The sequence below is a fragment of the Streptopelia decaocto genome, assembly GCF_964273445.1.
Source record: "Streptopelia decaocto genome assembly, chromosome: 1".
Lineage (NCBI taxonomy): Eukaryota > Metazoa > Chordata > Aves > Columbiformes > Columbidae > Streptopelia > Streptopelia decaocto.
This window is the reverse complement of record NC_138663.1, coordinates 115411622-115433968: the sequence shown is the minus strand read 5'-3', so window position 1 is coordinate 115433968 and position 22347 is coordinate 115411622. Positions and strand designations below refer to the sequence as shown.

Below are 22347 nucleotides of genomic sequence, written 5' to 3'. Positions count from 1 at the left end.
GTCACCGTCTTTCTTATAGGCCCCCTTTAAGTACTGAAAGGCTGCAAAAAGGTCTCCCCAGAGCCTTCTCTTCTTCAGGCTGAACAAGAACCCCAACTCTCTCAGCCTGTCCTCACAGCAGAGCTGTTCCAGCCCTCTGATCATCTTGGTGGCCTCCTCTGGACCCTCTCCAACACATCAATGTCTTTCCTGTACTGATCCAGGCTGTTAATGTTGATGCACCTTGTTCTGGGATGTGTTAGAGGGGCACAACAGTTGATGGGAACAATGATGTCTGAAGGTAATAATCCTTTTACAGTACCATTTAACCTCTGAACATACTGAAACCTCAGCAGCAAGACAGAGATGATAAAAGATTTGTAAACTGGTAGATGAAATATGGCTTTTCACTAAGCAGTGCCTGCTACTCTGTGAGTGATGCTACCTATAAGTATTGCAGAAACTTCTGCTGTTTGTCTCATTTCTATCTGGTGGTGACCTGGGCTTTCTACAGGGCAGGAGGTCACATGAATTTGACTGGCACAGTGTGCAGCATTTGCATTTATTTCCATTCTTTAGCAGAAACAAGCAACAGACTGTATCAGCAGCCTGGAGTAGTTCAGAAATGCCACAGTTCATCGTGATACAGGATTTGAACAGTACCTGGACAGTGCAGCTGCTGTTCTCAGGGTGGGAATTAAAATTGGATACGGGGAAGAGAACCGGACTGCTACCAGTGGCTTCTGCCATAGTTCCCCGTGGGACTTGGTTAAAAACACATAGCTCCTGAGACAGCATGTGTCACAGGGCTCCCTCATCCCTCCAGCCGCTGTGGTGAGAGGTTTCCAGTTGTGTTTGCTTCAGCTGAAACCTGCGTCTCGCTGATGAGGTTGCTCTGACTCTGTACCAGAGTATTAAAGAGCAAGATGAGGAAAGCACGAGGCAGTCTTCCCCAAGGACTGCAGTGGCTGAGTTTGCAAAGCCAATAGCTGCAGTCAGAGAATCCTGACCTTTGCATTAGTCACTATTGAATATATCCTCAATATTTATTTCAGGCTCACTGCACAGAAAGTGGCCAGCTTTGTTCAGCAGATATACGGCCTGCTCTGTTTAGCTGCATTAGCACAGCAGACACAGTAAAGCTCTTTCCCTGCACTCTCACAGACTTCTTTTAGAAGTCATTTAATATTACTGTGGAGGTAACATGATGTTCTGTCACTATTTTAGGCTGGATGTGGTCTGAGTTCATTAGCTGAAGTTTCCCAAATGTCATTTTTCTCTTTCGTAATCTTCAATTATAACTACTCTTTTTCATAAACTTTCTTGTTGTTGTTGTTTTGTTTTATTTTTTAAGAATTTACATATTTTTGGAAGATAGTATTTTGCACATGGTTTTAGGTGCTTTTCACGGAGAAGGGGCTTATAAGTAATTCTGTGATTAGGAATCTAAAATAGTCTTTCTGTTGAACCCTAAAAAGTTACAAGAATGCCACAAAAGATTCTTAACAGAATTTCAGATGTTGGGCAATGTATTTTTCATTTCAAATTGGGAATGATGTTGTGATTTCAGCCCTAAATTCTGAACAATTTCCAGCAGGACCAAACCTAGATGACTTTGATGAACACTTTACCACACTGTAGCTCACCAACACCCAGAAACAGATGAACAGCATGAGGACATGAAAAGCCTTCCTTTGCTCAGTAAAACTGCTACCCTCACTGTGCTTTGAGAACTATGCCTTTCTCTCTAACTCACGCTTTGGTAATAGGGAGAAAATACTTAAATACTTGCTGTGCCAAAAAGTGAATCAGTTCTCTAGCACCTTCAATATAAATGAGATGTTTCTACCTAGAAATTTCCGCTTTAAAACTCAGCTTGACTACAGTTATTTTACATTTGAACTGACAAATGCAGAAAGCTCCCTCCCACTCTGTCTTCTCCCCAACTCTTTATCAGCTTACCAATGAACAAAATTATTAAAAAAAAAGAAATAGAAGTAAGGGCAGCTTGGTAGTGCCCAAAAGAGAGGGAGAAAACCATCCCAAGTGCAGACGTATTACAAAGCAGGTACCAAACCCTGTCAGTGCCCATCTATTCCAGAGTCTCATACCAGGAGAGAGCCTGTGTTCACTTCTTCAGGGAAGGGTGGGATGACCACATGAACATCTGCTCCTAAAGCCTGAATGTCAGTGCTTGCACTGTGCACCAAAGCATGAAATTTTATGTCACAGCTCAAAAAAATGTGCTGATATTAAATATTTTATTTTGGGCATTATTTTTAAAAAGCTTGTTAAATTCCTAACACGAGCAGTGGTGTGAGGCAGGTGTGACATGGCTTAACTAGTTGTTACACAAAGAAGTATTTCCTTTTGTTGATTTTCTCTTTTATTTGGTAACCCTTGTTCCTGAGTTGTAAACATACAGTTCAGGAGCACTTCTCATTTTCTGTTGTATTATTTTTTAAACTATGATACTTGTCATGTGCCCTTTTATTTACACCTTTTCAAAATGTTGCTTACCTTTTAAATATCTTCTTTGGAGAAGCGCTTCCATACTCCCAGTCATTACTGTCCCTAGTTTGTGAGCCTTCTCTTGTTTTGCAGTAACAGTTTCAAAAGGTGCTTACTAGCCCAGCTTTTGTTAACCTAAGCAAGGTATGGCCATTGATTATTATGGTATTAAAAACAATTTGTAAAAATAGTAAGTTATTTATTATTTTCCATGCCACTGTCCTTGCAAAAGGACAGAAGTGGTATGCAAAATGATTTTAAGCAACGGTTAAGCTAAGGTGGTGATAGAGCTGTTCGTGTCAAGGGCAGCTTCATATCCTGTGTCATTGTATTTAGAGCACCACAAGGCAGGTGAATGGTTCAGATTGTAACTCCCAGTGTGCAGTAGTGTTGTCTATACGCACATTGAATGTCACGAGCCATGAGGTTGCTTAGGTGCCATCCAGATTTCTCACTCTCACATGGGCAGAGTGCAATACATACTTGGTTACTTTCAGATTTTGCTGCCTCACTGCTTGCGCTTCTTCCCAGAACTGCTGTGCTGAGTGCGTGTTATGTTATCTTGGAGCACTTGAATGTTGCTGTGATGCAAACCAATGATCTGTTCCTTTGCTGTTTTTCTTGGCCCTTTTTTTTTATTCCTTGTAGTAACTTAAGTGCTGTCTACACCTTTTTGGGGAGTATTAGTATAAATATATTTGCGTGTGATGATTAGTGTTGTTTAGTCTTCTGAATAAGGGGCAATTTTGACCCCCTGCTACTTTGCCGACACCTGCTCTGGTGGCACTATGAAAATGGTGCTGTCCAGTCTTTTCCTCTGCCCAGGGCCTTCTCTGTTCTCACCCACAACATCAGTTCCTTCTCCTTCAGCCTCATCCTCTCTCATGTTCACCCAGTCCCGGGCCAAGGAAAAGCACAGCTCCAGTAGTCTCCATCTCCCCTTACGAGGTGTGCTGGGGTGCCATTACGCCGTGACCTTTCTCTGCATTCCTGGACAAAGTGTTTTGAGGATTTGAGAGGGTGAGGGAGGAATGCTAGAGTGAGAGGAGCTAATGAGTCAGGGCTGCTGCTCATGGGGGGAAGGGTCGGTGGAGCTTTCTGTTGGCTTTTCCTGTTTTGTTCTGTTTTGCTTTCCTATACTGAGTGCTGTGTGCAGTTCTGGGTGCCACAGTATAAAAAGGATATAAAGCTACTGGAGAGCATCCAGAGGAGGGACACAAAGTTGGTGAAGGGTTGGGAGGGGAAGCTGTATGAGGAGTGGCTAAAGTCACTGGGTTTGTTCAGCCTGGAGGAGGCTGAGGGGAGACCTCATGGGGCTACAGCTTCCTCACAAGGGGAGGAGGAGGGGCAGGCGCTGAGCTCTTCTCTTTGGTGACCAGTGACAGAACCTGAGGGAATGGCAGGAAAATGTGCCAGGGGAGGTTTATGTTGGACATTAGGAAAAGGATCTTCCCCCAGATGGTGGTGGAGCACTGGAACAGGCTCCCCAGGGAGGTGTCACGGCCCCAAGCCTGACAGTGTTCAAGAAGAGACTGTCCAATGCCTTCAGCCACATGGTGTGAACTGTGGGGTTGTCCTGTGCAGGGACAGTTGGACTCGATGATCCTTGTGGGTCCCTTCCAACTCAGGACATTCTATGATTCTATGAGTTCTCTGTCCTTTTATGTGAGATTGATGGGATCATTTAGGGATTGCTGCCTGAGCGCAGCCCAACACTGGCTGGGAGGGAACTGGCCAGCAAACCTAACAGCTCATGGGGAGGGACATTCCCACAGGCAAGACTGATGTTCATGTGAAGCCAGAGGCTTTTTTGCATCATGTCAAGACTGACTCCAGCCCCAGCTGCAAAATGCAAGTAGGCAAGATGGGTTTCTTTGCAATTGATTGTGCATATTTTTTTAAGCACTTCATCCTTAGTTGCCTGAAAAAATATTAATAATATAAAGAAATCACTACAGAGACCTTTTGGAATAAGCCCAGGTAAAATGAATATTCTGTCTTTTGATTCAGATCCAACCTCCCAATATTCAACTGTATTCACTAGTACAGTGCTACTTACTTTGCACTTGGGGATGCAAGTATAAATAAGATCTTTGACATAGGTAATAAAAGAAAGCTCGTCTCTGGGTACTCCTGATCTGGAGATCTATAGAAAAGGCTTTTCTTTTCTGCCGTTTGCAACAGTTGTGGTGGGTGACTTGCTTCTTTCTACCACACACCTCAGTCCTTGTTAGAAGGAAGGAGGAGGCGGGGCGGGGGGGAGGCGGAAATGGCCAGTATTATCCTGTCTCACAGCCTGGGTAAATTACTGGAATATTTTTCCATTTTTGTCTGCAAGGTTGGCAAACTGACCACAGAAACATGTCACTTCACTTGCAGTATTCCAGTTGTTACAGGTTTTTAGACTCTGTATTAAAAGTAATTATAGAGAAACTTTTGCATGATTAACCCTCTTGCCTAGATAATTAATTCTTATGGATTTAAAAACAAACACACAAATGTTTCTCTTTTTTTCGCTTTTTCTTCAACTTTTGACAGATAGGGAAAGAAAAGTTCCACAAGCCACAATACTGGGGTTTCTGCAATAATGTTGCTATGCTGGTTGGAGAAGATAAACCTGGAATAGGGGGTGAACTGTTACCTGGTCAGAAGCTGAAACCTAAATACAGTGTGTTTCCTGAAGGGATGGGCAGTGATGCTCCTTCTTGGGTAGCATTTGACAAGCAGGTATGTGGAAATCTGTATGTTTTTTATGAATAGCTACAATATAACAAAGACAATATAAAGGTGAAATTCAGTTAGTCACATACTTTAGAAGATTATTTTGTGCATGCAAAAAAACCTTCCTAGATTGACAAAAGGAGTAGTAATATCTATTTATCCATCATATTATAATAGTATGTTGGACAATTAATATAAACATGTATCATGCCATACAGCAACATATACAAGTATTTATGTATTGGGATACATCTCCTACAGGGTATAATAAAAATAAGGAAGTGGTTGATACGTTTCTTTTTAGTGAAAATGGTGATAGTAAAGAAATTATCTGGCAACCTGGTAAGAGCGAACGTAGGGTAGGCACCAGTCCAGGGGAAAATGTGCATGGGCATTCGGGAACCATTAACCACAGTGGAATGCCATAGGCTCAGAATTCACTTATGCCATCATGTTTGCTTGCTCAAAGTCCTGTTGACTTTTGTGTGATCTGTTCATGTGTAATATAGGTAGATTGTGCTATTATAGACACAGGAATTTAAAATTAATATTTTTTTGTTTTGTAAGAATGTAGTGACACCTTTAAAGTTAGAGACTTATCAAATAACTGTAATCTGTGATGATATGAATTTTCTAGCATGCTGTCATTTCTTTCCATGTTTAAATTTACATGAAATTCTACTTAGCAATGTTTTATTTCTAAAGCAAAAGGCCTACAATCAGAGAAGAAAAATGATACAGAAAAAGAAACCATTCAGCAAATCACAGAAATGTTGCTTGACTAAATGATTACAGTGTTTAAATATTGGGGAGAATGGCTAGTCTCATAATTTTTGCTCTAAAAGGTGAGCCATGCAGGTAATTGCAGTACAATTATGCCTTTGTCCCTTTGGCAGACCAGAACTACTACACGAAAATGTGAGCCTTGAACAGATACATGTGACGAGGTTGGACTAGATGACCTTTGAAGGCCTCTTCTAGCCCAGACTATTATATGATTCTATAATTCTATGATTTTATGATTCTATGATGCTATGACTTCGGTTGGCATTACCTCAGAAGTCCTTAGCATTGCTCACATAGGTTTCAGCAATGTGCTCAAGAGTCACAGAACACCAAGTTGGAAGGGACCTCAATGATCATCTGGACCAACCTTTCTTGGCAAAAGCACAGTCTAGACAAGATGGCCCAGCACCCTGTCCAGCTGAATATTAAAAGTGTCCGATGTTGGGGAATCCACCACTTCCCTGGGGAGATTATTCCAATGGCTGATTGTTTGCATCGTGAAAAATTTCCCGCTTATGTCCAATCGGAATCTTCCCAGGGGTAACTTGTACCCATTGCCCCTTGTCTTTTCCATGTGACTTCTTGTAAAAAACTGAGTCTCAGTCTTCCCTGTAGCCACCCTTTAAATACTGGAACATGGTGATAAGGTCTCCCCTAAGCTTTCTTTTCACAAGGCTGAACAAAAACAGTTGTCTCAGCCTTTCCTTGTGTGGTGGCTTTCCAGTCCTTTGATCATCTTTGTGGCCTTTCTCTGGACCCTCTCCAGCCTGCCTACATCTTTTCTTCTATAGTGGGGACCAAAACTGTGTGTGCCACAGTGTTAAGGATTCAGCCAGTCCTGTACTTGCTTTATCTGCACCCTTTCAATGAGAAGTCATGCATTGGCTTCTCAGGGTCATACATATTTCAGCATGAATTAGACCCAAGTTTATGAAAGGAAGGTGTTAGGCAGGAGGCAGTGGAGACTTGCCATTGAACTTGGCTGGTGGGATGAGCTAAGTAGCTTTTGACATTCTTTTTCTAATCAGTGTATTCTTCGACAGAGCAATACAGGCCAGGATTTTGCAGGTTCAGAATTGTCCTCTGGGGGGCTCATGTGTTTGTATTAATTGCAGACAGTTCAAAGGTACTACCCAACTGATTTAGCTTCCCCATTTAGGAGCCTAGAATGCAGGTATGTCCTCCAGTGCTGCAGTTTGTGACTCAGCAAAATGGATTACATGAAAAATTGTTTGAGTAGGTGTTTATCTTTTTAAATCTAGTCTGCTTTCTTACCATTTTTGTTTGGTTTTTAACTTTCAGCAATACAATAGTTGTTGGAGGAAGTACAGGCATGAAACTTCATTATTAAGTAGGTTAAAAAATAATGTTTGCAATTTCATATGCCTAATAGGAAGCAGGTGTAAACGTAATTTATTCTACGATTAAGTCCACACACAAGTCGCTGGGCTTGAAACGATGTTTATAATTTGACTACCATAGATGTCAGGGAAACGTAGTGCCAGCTTTGCAAGATACCACAGAGCTTATTCAATATTTGTTACTCTTGGTTATCATACTCAACATTTAATTTTTTAAAGAAAGGGGTGGGAACATTGCACACAGCAATTTACTACAGATGAGACATGAGTTAGGAAGCATTACATTTCAAGTATTTTTAAAATTAACTTTGCTTTAAAATTAAAGGTAAGCTATGTTCTTTTCTGTTGCTTCCCCTTCTAAGCCTTCCTGAATCATATGCTTTGATCTGCAAAATTGCAGTTGCCTGCTGCATATTATTTCATACACAAGCATGTTGATAAGAGTATAAAGAGAATAAAGTTTAAATGCAAAAGAAGTTGTACAAACTCCTCAAATGGAGTAAACCAGGACATAGGCGTATGGTCAGTGAAAGAAATAAATACAGTGTGTTTAGGACCTGATTGTGCTTGGAGATCTATGCAAACAGACCATTTCACCTGGCTGGTGTCTCATGCCATTCTCAGAGAAGATCATTGGCAAAATTAAGAACAGTTAGTAATCAAATAGGACACTTGAAGAATATGTCTGTCCAGTGCCTGTACTCTAATGCCTATAGTCAGGTGGGACCAGCAGAACAGGGAAAAGAGGGTACAGCATCTATTGAAGTTTACAATGGTTGCATGGCTTATCAGCAGCTGGGCAAGGCATTAAATCCAGCTCCTTGTCAGCAGAACCCCAGGATGTTCAGACTAGGCTGTAGTGGTTCCACCATAGTCCCTTGGAGTATTCAAGAGATTTACATAGGCCTCCTGGTCCTTTCAGAATAGTGGCTGGAGGCCAGGAAGGGTACTTTGGTCACCAAAAATGACACTATACGCCAATGTTTATTCAAATGGAAGGATGACAAGATGTTAAAGGGCGATAGAGTTATGTTAGCTCTGTTGTATGTCAAATATTCTATCCAGTATTCTTGTGTTTGATACATAAAATAGTGAAATCCACAGTTAAAAATTATATGTGGCCAGAATTAATTTTTATTTATTTTCAGTTCTTTTGTCTGTGTGTAGTTTTTTGGAAACTTGCATATTGTACTACTTAAACCATAACTGATCGTGTCTAGATTTCTTGTGTGAAGATTTAATGCCGATAGGTTTAACGGGCAACAGTTATGTCATTTGATTAAAATTTAAATTTTATTTCCCTTACGGTGGCAGGTGACAGTGCAGGAGAGTTGATGCCAAAAATGTGTCTGTCATATTGTTTGATGCATGCTGAAAATGAGTGGGGTCTTAGCCTTTGAAAGAGTTTGTGGAAAGAACATTTTCTTAATCTCGCAGTTATCCTGACGGAGAGGAGGGAGAGTGGCCTATTGAGAAGCCTGGCTAGGACACAGGGCAGCTGTTCTTGTGTGCTCCTGAGCAAGCCGCTGGCTTTCTCTCCCCAGATGTAGAAAAAGACATTGTGTTTTTCTATTAGGGTGTTTTAAAATTTCTGTCGTTAGTATTCATGGAAGTACTTTGAAGTTTTCAAAGGCATGTGCTAAAGGAATAAAGACTATTAACCGGTCTGTTCTGTGTCATATGGGGACCTTGGCTAGTTCACTAGATTTTAAGCATTTTCATGCCATGGTCTGCCAGATGCTCATTGAAACATAAGAGGTAAGTTGTCTTTTTTCCAATGCTTCAGTTTGTCTAATGAATCAAGAATAAAGGTAATTGAATATATTAAATAGAATAATTGCACAAAATGAAGTATTGATTAGCACTGATTTGACCCAAATGTGCTGGAGGAGCAGGATGGAAACCATGTTTTAATTACTGCCTCCTTGCACATACTTAACCATGGCAAACATTTTGGTAGATAATACACTAGTGAATAGATAATTGTTGCACGTTCCCTTAAAATTGGTCTTGGTGATTAAAGACCGTAAATGATACCAAGATGTGCAAAACCTCTGTAATGGTTTGCTGAGTTTGAGCTGGGATCTCCAAACGTAAAGGCCACTGCAGTCCACCACTGAGCACCTTGCCTATGAAGGGTTTTTTTTCTTGCATTATTGCTATTGCAAGAGACTGTGAAGACCAGTTGATATCCTCTCCGAGATTTCCCCACTTGCTGAACTGCAGAACCAGGTAAGTTTTGAAATGCCAGTGTTGCACAGCTCTAAGTGATGCCTGAAAAATGTCATCTCTCTCCGATAATCTTCAATACCTTTCATTAGCCAGCTTGCAGGGTCTGCTTGAAAAGAACTCTCCACTTACCTCAGTGATAAATCCATGGCTGTCAAAATGCTCTTTATTTTCCAGCAATTCATTGAATAGAAGTCTAAAATTTGCTTCAGGACCTAGGTAGCTCATTGTACTATCAAAAGTGCTTTGTTCAGAAGATTTTCTAAGCAGCTTGCTGATAGTTTTAGATTTGATTTATTTCTTTACTTTAGAGTTCCATTGCTGCTTAGATGTTGTGATAATAAAAATGCCAAGCAAATTATTTTACATTTATGTGATTTTATGTGGATTTCTCTTCTTACACTTCTGAGAAATAAATCTACCTCCTAAAATCCATACATTTAGTTACTTATAATCTGTACAATCTTATTTTATTGAGGTATTTTACAAAAGCATTGGAGATTTTGCTGCGTTATACTTATTTATTGTTTTTAATAGGTATTGTCTTTTGATGCCTATTTTGAGGAGGAAGTGCCTGACAAAAACCAAGAACTGTATAGAATCAGATATTGTAAAATATACTTCTACCTGGAAGATGATACAATTCAAGTGCTTGAACCCCGAGTGAAAAATAGTGGCATAAATCAAGGTATCTATTTTTACTAGCATTCTTTTTTGCCCTTTATATCTATCTTTAGTACAGTCTTGGTTTATTCCAAAGGATATGTAATGTAGACTTATAGTTAAAATGAGATGTAAATGAGCAGCTATAATTGTCTTTTCTTGTTATGGATCATAGTGTGAACTTTTTTATTGTCTTAGTTTCTAAAGATGTAGGTTTTGTAAGGCAGAATTCCCTCTCTAATATAGTTGTTTGAAATCATATGATAGTAGGTCTTTTGTCAGTGTCGTTTCACTTCTGCAACAGCAGATTTTGTTCTAGATCTCTATTTCTGAGCCTGGTTCCTCCCATGCTGGCACTGATGGTAAGTTCTCTAGCTGCAGCTCTGTAATTGTTCGTTAGCCGTTGCGGTATCTACGCTTTTACTGAAGGAGAGCGCCTTTTGTGCCTCTGTTGGTTATTTCATGATTAAAGTGCCCTTGGCACAGTAATTTTTCCTTGACACCTCCAAGTTAAGAAGCTGCCTTGACTCAGTGTCACATCACCGCACTTGGGCCAGCCTGAGGACTTTTGGAGGAGGGTTTACTGAGTTGATTTATTGGAGTATTAATGGATTTGGTTTACATTAAGAAAATGTGATCTAGCAGTCAACATCCTGTTACAGAAGGGGAACACAGCTGCTGCTTCTTGGTGTTTATGGGTTAGTGCCAGAATTTAAAAAAGTTTTCAAGGGATATAGTCCAGATAAGCAGGATGTCTTGGGATGACTGCGCCTCCCAGTCCCCAAAGATATTTTGTACATTCTGGTGGATCTTAGCACAGCAATTTTCAAATATAAGTAACCATTTAACTACTGTATTCTTTTCCAAGGTGAGCAAATGCTATAAATTTCTCTGTCTGCAGAGAAGAGTAATATTTAAAAGTGTTATGTGCATCATTACTGCTAGACTTGGTATAAAATTACCTGGGAATCTTTTCTTAAACCAGTACATCAGGCCCTGCTCTCCTTGTGCTGAGTAGTTCTTCTTGCCAGAAATCTTGTTGGCTCTTCAGTTGGATCTGATTTTGAATTCAGAGAAACGTCCTCCTACTCCTATCTGGGCAAGTGCTTTTTCAAGACCTGAAGGAAAGTATGTTGGATCTCCTCTTCTGGGAACTTAGAAGTTACTTACCCTCTCCCGTCATATGTGTGAGTCTGGAGACATCATTTGGTTTAGGTTTTCCTTGACTTCTGTGTCATGTGAGTGGGAGCGGCTGTTTCTGGATTTTGTGGCTTAGAACAAATGACCATTGATGAAGGAAGAACAGTTAACCCGAGAGGCGGAGGTGACACCTTTGAGAGGCAAGGTGGAAGCCAGGTTCATTAGAGCAGGGTAAAGCAAATTCAAAGCTGATTCCTTTGAGTCTCACTATAGGAATGAGTCATTTTCATTGTCTTTGTGGTATGGGTTGTGCAAACTGCCCCTTCAGGCCTGATGTTCCTGGCAGTCTAGTCATGATCCTGTGGTGACAGGAAGGTTACAGTTTCTCCCTGTTAGCCTGGTTGTATCTTATATTAGTGGTTTTGGAGTCACCTTTGGTATTTGATCTAAAATAAATTAACTGAATAGTGTTAGAGGAAACAAGAATTCTCTGAGTTTTCCATGCAATAATGTTTTGAAGGTCTCTTTGGCTTTGTATCAGTACTTTATTTGGGATAAATGAGTATACACAATGTATTAAACTGATGGTTTGAAAAGAAATCTTCCAGGGTATGAAAGGTGCATGTAATTTATTTCTTGCTGGTACCTGGGCTGATAAGGAAGCTCCATGTATTGATTGTGTTTAGGGAGGAAGAGATACTGTAGACTGAAAGGGCCAAGGACTATTTGGGCTTCACCGCTGATGAGAAGATCTGGGGCCTATACTTTATCATAAACATTTACGCAAATATTCTTATCCTAGAGAATAATGTGATGTAGAGAGAAAAAGGTGGTGCAGGTGCCTATCAGAGGTTTATTTACTGACATGCACTTGGGCAGTGACTTCATGCTCCATAACAGAAGAGCAGCCACAAAGTTGTTATGTTAAAGGCACTAAACATTTGTTATTGAACACAGGCAAAACAGTGTTCGTTAAAGAGAAATTCCAAACCATTAACTACTGGTCTTATTCCATTTTCAGTTAAAAATTGGCCCATTGCCACTTTTATTATAATTATATATCTCTCTTATATGATTCAAATTCCCCGTCCTGACTGGGAATATGTAAGCCAGAGAACAACAGAAATGTAAGTGTGTGCATTGTGAAGCTTGTAAACTGAAGCACAAAGGAATGAAAATCTTGCCCTTGATCATTCAGAAAAAGTCATTAACAGGATGAGGAACTGAACTGAAGTTCAGGATCTTAACTGTAATGTTGTCCTCTGCATGTCTGCTGAAACGCAACACTCCAGTTAATTAAAAGGCCAGGGATCTGCAGAGGAGAGTTCAACTGTAGCAGAGCTTGGAATGTTGAAAGGCAAACTGCACTGAACAAAAAGAGCACAGGTGTAGGGATGTGGGCGAAGGAAGTAGTGTGGGAACATCAGGAGCAGGATAGGCTCAGTCTGTGTTAACAGCTGGAGAGTTGCAGTGTCAGGAAAGGGGTTGTGTGAAGGAGGAACAGTAAAAAAACGTGATGGAAAAAGTGGAATTCAACTGTTGAAGGCAGAAGGTGGTGGTGACCTTAACTTGGATATTTGCGCTGGCGGAAAAGTTATAAAATAGGCAGCTCAAATGGCTGTTCTCAGGAGTCTTCTTGCAGAATATAGCAAGTGCTGGGGTAGATCAAAGGCGGGTGATAGGGTAGATCAAAGGTAGATCTTCTTAGCTTGGCTGGTTAATGCCTTGAGGCCACGGGATTACCAGAGCTTGTGCTGTAACCCACAAATGAGAGCTTGAGGGTCTGAATGGGTGTCCCTGGGCATGGTGGGATCAGAGAAATGTAGTATAATAGTTTCCCACTGTACTCTCCACTGTGGTAGCACTTGAGGCTTTGCAGAAGAAAAACTTGGAGAGGTTTATGGACTGCAGGAAGATGTGGCGAAGGAATACCTGTCAAGTACGTTAGAAGAATTTCTAACTTTGTTTATAATTTTACAAAACTAAAATAAATTGGCTTTGGAAAAAAAGAAAAAGCCAGAAAGTGTGCTTTGACCATTGATCAAGACCTCAGAGTGACACAGTAAATGATCTGTGGGAAATGCATTTCAGTGACTTTAAAAAGTGCATTACGGAATTGGCTGCTGTACTTGGGCATGAATTTAGACAGATAAGGTTGCTACCAAATAACTGAAATTTAAACTTCATTTAATTTTGGAAACTGCCTTGCTGTAGTTTGAACTTTGGAAAATATTAGAAGCATTAGAAGAAATCTATACAAACAGAGAAACTCAATGCAAAACACAAAGGAATGCAGGGGTCAACGTGAACTTAAGAAACCAGAATCAAAGCAAAAAATACCAGGACAATCACAGTGCACAAAAAATAACTAAAGATAAGGGAGTACAGAGTGAAGGGAATGACAGTAAACTTAACCACATAACAAACTCCACTGTGTTCTTCCGGAGCCAGAATGCTAATTACTCTTCCCATATATAAAAAAATCCTCCCATAGAAAGTCAGGCTAGATATGGCAGTGCAAGTGTTTTGTAGATCTAATTCCCACTTGACAGGACTGTGGCTGGCTGATACTGTCTTATCAAAAGGTCATTTGTGTCCCATGGGGTTGACTGTAGCTTCCAGTACAATCCAGGCCCTGCAAAGCAGAGCAGAGTGGAGTGGCTGGCTGGTTTCCCCAAGGTCAGCCAGCTGAGAAAGAGAGTGGAGCTGCCTGCTGGCTGGGTTCCCAAGGCCGGCTGCCTGAAGAGGAGAGTACAAGCAGGAAAGTGAAGTTGCAGTCAGCTTCTCCAATATAACTGATGATCTAAGGGTTTAAAACCTCTCCTGAGGCCTTGAAGTAATCGTGATTTTGCTATACTTGATGGTGGCCAAATCATGACCTCACTATGTTTTGAGGTAGGTAAGTGAATGCGAGAAGCCCCCTTGTTTATTGGGGTGAACTCTTTGTGTCATAGGAATAGTAGTGGATGCTTCTCCTCCTTTCTGTGCAAAGAGCATACAAACTCCAGATGTTACCCATTCCTCTCCTCTCTCTAGTGCGCTCCTGTGTAGTGCAGAAGGAATCAGAAAGCTGTGCTGAGGAAGTTCTTGTTAGCACTTTATTTCTTCTGCAAGGCAGTGTAGCAGCAGAGACTGAATCATTTGCTGCCCAGCTTTGTAAGCTGCCCCATAGACAAAAGGCCTTCACTACTATTAAGTTCTGCTTAGGCTGCTGCTGTAGTTGCCAAATAATCAGAATCCCTGAGAGAAAAGAAGATATACTACAAATTGTGGTGTGGAACTTGATGTCACAACCACAGTTGGAGAAAAGCAGTACCCCAGCTCCCTTTACAAAAGCGCAGTAGAAGAGAGCTTTAGCCTGACCAGATGCAAATATTTAAAATAGTTCTTGGTGGTGCACTAGAATAGTCTGCTTGATAAACTGACAAAAGAAACATCAAGAATAGCCATCCATCCTAAGCAACATGAGTGTTGCACATGCCCAGATCCTCCTTTAACAATTTGTAGCAAATTTCTGGAAGTAGAAATGTAATTATTTTCCAGAAGGAAGGACAATTTAAAAAATGCTGAGACCTAACCTCAGCTGATCAGGTTTTAGTAAATTTCAAATTCAACAATATAAAATGCATCCTCTACATGTGTTGATCAGGCACAATGATACCTAATAAAAGCAAAGATATTATCCTTTCTACAGATATTATCCTTGCTACAGATATTATCTTTTCAAGACATTTTCTATTAGGAAAGAAATTCTTATCCATCAGAACAAAATGGGTATGTGTGTTGTACTTTGAAAAGCGATATGGAAAACTAGCTGAAAGCTTATTCACCAGTTCTGAGGTGAATATATGCTCCGAAAACACATCATATTAGAAAATTGTCAACCATTCTATTTTTACTAAAATTGTGATTCAACAGGATTTGCATTTTTGCAGAGGACTGTTCTGACTTAGCACATTATCTGTTGATTTTTGTAGGAGTGACCCAAAGATTAGTCCAAACCAGGTAAATATTTTACAGTATGTGGTGTTGTTAGTGGTAATGTGATGCAGTTTTGCATCATATTAAAAGGTGCTAATTACCATATTTTCTAACTAATAATTCCATGAGGATGCATCTTAAATATGTGTATAAGTATGCTTAAACAGATAGAGATTAAAATTTGTTTTATACTCAAAGGTCAGTAAACAGAACGTAGGATTTGCTGCATGTGAAACATCAGGATACTGAAGGGGTCTTAAATAATTATTTTAATGGGAATGTAAAGTAAATCTGCTTTGTTGCTTTATTCCCCTAAAAAATTAAGGGTATGTTTTCACAGTTAAAATTCAACAACTTCAATAATGTAGTAGTGGAAGGTATTTTGTACAGATTAGTCCTTAGGGAAATAAAGTGAACAATAAAGAATTTCCACAGACTAATTTAGAAATAAGGCCCTTCAAACACCAAACAAAACCACACAGCAATATCTTTCTCCCTCGTCCTCTACCTCTCTTCTTCTCCCCAGGCCCCTTCCACCCCAACCTACTCCCAAAACAAAATAGCAGTCCTGGAAAATGATCAAACGGGACTCAGTGGGAAACATGACGAGATGCACAGCTGAAGGACACTGGAGCTAGATCCAGTTCTGTAGCCAGAGGTGATGAGATAGACCTTTTAGATAATTGTGTCTAGTAAACTATTGTTGTAGTAGTAGTTTAGTACCAGAACTATTTTTCATTTTGGAATTTTTGAGTGTCTACTGCAGCTGTCCTAAAGTTGCACATTTTATAATAACTGAAATTTTAAAAGTTGCTGGGAACCTATGGAATTATTATAATAATATGGACTGGTGATTCCTGTCTGCTCTTAGCCAGTGGGTATCTGCATTGTAAAGCTGGTGTTACAGAAGCGTCTTGGTTGGTAAACACAGCGAAGAGCCTGAGGCTGAAGACTGGACCATCTTTTTTATTATCTGCAGGGTATTTTCACACAACTATATTGAGGTATTGATGAGGCAAAACTTTTGCTGTTGTCTTTTTTGTTCTCTTATAATGTTGAAAAAAATAATTCAGTCCCAGCTGTGCTGATCTGCTGTTCTTTGTGAACTCTACCTTCACTTGGAATAAATCATAGCTTGTCATACATGCAGCTGCATACCTTTCTTTAATGTATGTGTTACTTATTTCTTTAAAGAGACTGTAGCTTATAAATGGTTTCTAATATACTTGTAGAACACAAAATCATTTAAGTTGGAAGGGATATCTTAAAATCATCTAATCCCCCATCTCCCTGCTCCAAGCACCATCAGCTAGAGCCAGATGCCCACAGCCACGTCCAGTTGGGTTTTAAGTATCTCCAAGAATGGAGGCTTCCCAGCCTTTTTGGGCAGCCTGTTCTAGTGTTTGATCACCCTCACCATAAAAAAGTGTTCTCTTGTGTTTAGATGGATTTTCGTATCTTTTAATTTGTGACCATCTCCTCTTGTCCTGTCAGTGGGCACCACAGACAAGAGCCAGGCTCTGCCTTCTTGATTCCCTCCCATCAGGTATTTATAAACATTGACAAGTTTTCCACCCAAGCCATCTCTGTTCCAGGCTGAACAGGCCCAGCTCTCTCATCCTTTCCTTGTATAAGAGATGCTCCAGTCTCTTAGTTGTCAGCAGTGAGTACTTTTGAAGCATTAGCCAATTAATCACTCTATTTGTCAGTTTTCAGCTGATAGACCAATAGCAGTTTCCTTCTAATGTGGTAGATGTAAACAAATACAATGCTCTCAGAATAACAGTCCTTTCATTTAAAGACTATCAATGAGAGAATTTAAGTGTGTACTTTAAAAAAGTTTAAATGTATCTCTTTTTTCTCCTCCACCCCCTTCCCACCCTTTTCTTTTGGATACTGTTCCTGTTCGACTATGGGTTATGAGTTCCTGGCTCTGTATTTCTGAGATGGATTCTTTGCTGCAGCCCAACAATCAGCCTGGCTCATCTCTGTTGTCTGTACTTTCAGTGTGCTCCTTAGGGAAGCTCAGTTGAATGTGCCTCCCTCTGTGCTTGATAGGTCACACTTTTTTCCTCGGTAGGGCAGGTTTTTTCTCTCACCTTAATTATATATGGCTCTCCTCACCCTACAGAGTGTACAGACAAACCTTGTCCCTCCCATATCCCCCCACCACATGTTTTTTGCAGAACTTGTTTGTTTGTTTGTTTAAAGAAAAAATAATGATTAAACAATTAATGAGTACTGGAAACTGCTGTTATTTTTCAAGAAGAGTGAAAAAGACGTCTCTTTTCATAATGAGAAAAGTAGTTTGAAAAAATACTAACCTGTTGTATTTGCACCAACAAATGGAAATTTATTGTAGAGGTTTCCTGTTTGCTCCAGAAGATGGTGATTTTCTGCATTAGCTTCAGTCAAATACTAGAACTTGAAGTTCCAGATTATGATCAGCAAGTGTTGTTGTTAATAAAAAGGATCCTCTTGCCTAATAGTTCTTTTGCTGAATGAAGGATAATTTTGTTTGCCCAAATAACTTCATCTGTTTTAGTGATATCAGCATAGAAAATTAGCAAGTCTGTGAAGTGATCCTTAGAACAACAGTAGTTAATCTATTAATACATTCTAATTCTAATTCTTTTACAGGAACTATTGTTCGACGGCATCGGATTCCACTTCCACCTCCTCATGAAGATCAGTTCTATACTATAGATCATTTCAATATCAACATAGAAGTAATCTTTTATGCCCGAAGATATAAGATTATCGATTGTGACCAGTTTACAAAAAATTTCCTCAGGAAGATGGGATTTCGATTAAATCCTCCTGCTGATCGTCCAGATGACCCATACACCAAAGAGCGACAAAAGGTCAGATCAGGGAGTAATAGTGAAAACTTAATAAAAGCGCCATCGCTATAAGTAATATGCATTATAGAAAATATTTCTCTAATAACAAATAGAAAGTAGCTATTTCAACATAATAAATCCCAAGAGAAAACTTGCTTTACAAATTTCTATTATATGGCTCATTGTATTAACACAGTGAAGTCCCATCTATAACTGATTTTCTCCAGATGTATTCACATGCCTTTTGAAACAGAACAAAATAAATTGGTAAAAATAAAATAAACCTTTCGGTATTAAACTGAAATAAATGGACCTATTATATGTTCTACTCATGATTTTGCTTGAGCTAATTTAATGATAATAAACACTTTTAAAGTGTTTAAAGGAAGATCTAATTGTAATGGTGGTTCAAGCAACTCCATGGCTTGCTGCAGACTCACTTGATCTATTCATACGTCATCTTTCATCTCTGCCCCCATGTTATTAACAGCTCTTTGCATGTGTAAAGCAAGTTCTTCTGTCGCACAGAACCCAACACTCTGCAGTTTTAGGACTTGTGAGGTTTTATTTGAACACAGTTCCCTTTTATGAGTATGTGGGTATACATACACACCTCCTCCAAAAATCTCACTCACAGCTCCTAGATGCTTTGTGGATTCTTCTCTGCAGGATTTGGGATCTTTTCTCTGGGAATAGTAGTGGGAATGATGTTTTCCATAGGGAATAATGACAGTTTCCTCAGTTCTGGTTTTCCTGACCTGGCTCTGTTAGGACTGTTAGCCCATGATATGCAGCCTGGTGTGACAGATCCAACCTAGTACTCTGAAAGCAACAAGTGCTGCACGGACCTATTGCATTCAACATAATCCTCCTATGGAGAAAACTGCTGCAGCTCTCAGCAGCAAAAAATGGAAGGTAATTGTGACTGAGAAGTATAGGATAATTTGTGTGTCTCTGAGGCACCCTCAGGCCAATGTGTTGGTGTCACTTCATGCATGCTTTCAGGCTTTTTGCAGTCCCTCAGTGAAAAGTAGTATTTGTAGTATGTCTCCTGGTTCTGCATAGCAGTGACTTAGGCTGGCCCTGGGTTACTTTTCCCTTACTTGGACATTGTAGGTAACAGGTGTGTATTAACACATGCTGAATTGTCTTGATATTGGCAGACTGCATCAACATTATATATGGTACTGCATAACCTGCTTACTTGTTTTGTTCTTGTTGTTATTCTTTAAAAACAAGCAAAATGCATATGTGTATTGTGCATATGTGTGCCTTAAGAGAATGGAAAGGAGAAAAAGATTTGAGAAATAAAAGCATCATAAGACCAAAAATTACTGAAATCTAGGTCTTAATATTCTCAGTTGTTCTACAGAAAAGTCATCTAGCAAATTCTGGCTGCTTAATGCTCTCACTTTCCTGTGACTAATTTGTGGAAGGTATTTTTTTTATTTATTAAGGGTAGATTGCTCTGGACTGCTTTCAGCAAAATTAAATTGGTTTGCACTGGACTCCTAATAGGTAGCCAGAAAATGAAGGTATGAGGGAAAGTAAGGACTACAATGACATAGAACATGAAACAAATGAAAAATATAGCAAATCCCTTAGATTCATATTTTGGTTTCATTGGAGGTGATATCCCATGGGTCAGGAAGGAGGAAAGATAGTAGTGGGATGGTAAATACCTAAGTTGTAGCATATGAGCATGATGATACCTGAAATGGAAAGAATGCTGCAAAACAGCAGGGACATTGGCAGGCAAAACTTAGTTCTGCTCTCCATATATTAAGAATTGATGCTCTGAAAGAATGGTCCTTTTCCCTCTCATATTTTTAAGGCCAGAAAATGTGTCAGTGGGTAAACAGAAATGATATAAACTGTCCATAGTCAACAGTTCTTTCTGTTCAGACAATTCAACTTACATTGTCCTATTAATGTCTGTCAGCATTATTCTTTGGAAGCAATTTCATAGAATTTTGCAGATTAGAAGGACTGTCTTGCCCCTTCACTTTGGACATGATGGATTTTAACTTGGCAAAAACACCCTGGTCAGGTTACCATTTAAATATGTGTCTGTAACTAACAGTAGGTAAATGCAGACCTCAGATTGTATCATCATCCTGGGATCCGACTTAATGCAGTGCTACTGATTGTGCAGCAGCCATGACTGTAGATACCTTCTTGTCATAGGTCACATCAGCTGGAATACATCTTTAGTTGGAGACTTGCTATTCCTTTTCAGACCTATGGGTGTATATTGAGAGGAGAACATACAGACCCAGTACCTGCCAACTGTATGACATGAATCAAAAGTGAATAAACTATGTATTAAAACTAAAAGAAAGAAAACGCCAAAGGGTAAAGAAATAATTAATTCTTCATGCCACATCATCTATAGGAAATAATTTTGAAGGAAGTGAATCAGGAAGGGTGATGCTATTTGGAGATGTAGTCATATGATTACCATGGGCAATTTGTTGAAAATGTGAGCTGTACTATAAATAATTTAACAATTCTCTCATCTGGAGGACATTATTGCAAGAAAAACAAGGATCAAAACCAATCCAAAATTGTTTTCATATATTTTCTGAGGGCATAGCAGCCCTGCAAATAGTTCTTTGCTAACAGCATAAATAGTGTTTCATTTATTTTAATCGTGTGGTGTTATTTGAAAATCCTAAAAGCATGTTCTAATATTAGATGGTACCCCACAGTACGGTATCCTGTTTTTAAGAACAAATAATTAAAAAGGTGGTTCTCTTAATTTCTCCTTTATCTGCAGATTCTAGATAGTATGAATCCATTGCGCCCTTATGAGCGCATTGACACTTTGAAACAATTTCTGGAGCACGATGGACATGTTTTACGTTTTTTCTGTGTGTGGGATGACCCAGAATCCATGTTTCATGACCCACGGGAACTTGTTCTGCACTATTACTTGGCTGATGATACTATTGATATGAAAGAAATTCTACCAGTAAACTCAGGCCGGGATGCAGTTCCACTTTTCCTCAGAAGAGATAAGCTTCCAAAGGTGGGGAGTGAAAATTTCAGCTTATTTCAAATTATTCTGCTAATTAAAAAATATAAAATTCCTTATTTTGAAAATCTTGTTTTAGGATTGTAATGATATTTAGAAAGTGTTATCAGAATATTACTCATAATTGCATGGTTTAGGTTCTACACATATATATGAGCACTAATAGCTGATGGAAAAAAATAAGTTTAGTCTTGTCATGCTTAAACTAAAAGGAGAAAGAATTGAAAAAGAAAGATATTCTATGATTTCTTTTCTCCCATAGTAGTGTATTAAGGTAATGGAAGCTTTGCAGTAATGGAAGTGCAGAAAATTAATCAATATTGATAAACAGACTAATGTAAAACTGAGGTGAATTCAAATTTAATCCATGAGACTTATATCTGGAACCTTTGGAAAAACTCAGTATTTCATAACATTACTTCTTTGTAGCAAATCTAGAGTGATTTCTTAAAATTGAGTTCCTGGATTTGGGACCTTATGCAAAGCTAGTTAAAATCAATAGAAATCCATGAATAAGCTTTGTCAGGCATTAATGAGGTTCTTATTTGAGAAGGCTTCTCTCAAAGAAATCTTCAAGAGGTTTGAATCCTCTGTAACCTATTATGATTATAAAATTAATGAGCTGGATACTCTTCTGTATCGCTCCAGACAGATCCTGATGATAGAATAATGTCAACCCACAGAAGGAGTAAAATACTGTGGAATCTTTTTCTTTTCTTTCCTTTCCTTCTAAAACTGGTAATCTATTTGTGATGCCGTAGATGTGCATCAGATTTCATTGTAAAAGCCTAACAGCAAAATATTGCACTTTTCTCACCTTGTGGATCCTGTGTTCTGAGATGCTGATTTATCAGTGGCTCTATGTTAACAGACCCCTTCTACCATTAAAGTCCCTGTTTGCAATTTTAAGGGCTAGCTTCTTCCTCTGAATTCAGTGGAAATTTTGAGAAGGGCATCAGAGGAGATCAGTCAAAAGTTGAGGTGTCAGGGAAGGTGGTATGAGAAAATAACCCACTTTGGTTACCCTGTATCACCAGTTTGTTTGGAATTTTAAAAAATGTAATGTGTTTGCCTATTCAGTTTGATATTAGTGGGA

The 22347-nt window shown here is 39.3% G+C and overlaps 1 protein-coding gene across 2 annotated transcripts in view; it reads left to right on the top strand.

Annotated features, from left to right (window-relative positions):
• EFHC2 (EF-hand domain containing 2) overlaps nucleotides 1–22347 on the top strand; it is a 66939-nt gene that overhangs the window by 5445 nt on the left and 39147 nt on the right. The window contains exons 1-5 of one of the 2 annotated variants that reach the window (XM_082070754.1): nucleotides 183–280; nucleotides 5029–5217; nucleotides 10125–10275; nucleotides 18012–18235; nucleotides 20994–21245. In XM_082070754.1, the coding sequence (XP_081926880.1) occupies nucleotides 5086–5217; nucleotides 10125–10275; nucleotides 18012–18235; nucleotides 20994–21245 (759 nt within the window). In that variant the 5' untranslated portion in view covers nucleotides 183–280; nucleotides 5029–5085. Of the gene's footprint in view, nucleotides 1–182; nucleotides 281–5028; nucleotides 5218–10124; nucleotides 10276–18011; nucleotides 18236–20993; nucleotides 21246–22347 lie in introns of those variants that run through there. The other variant, XM_082070753.1, reaches the window with a different exon arrangement.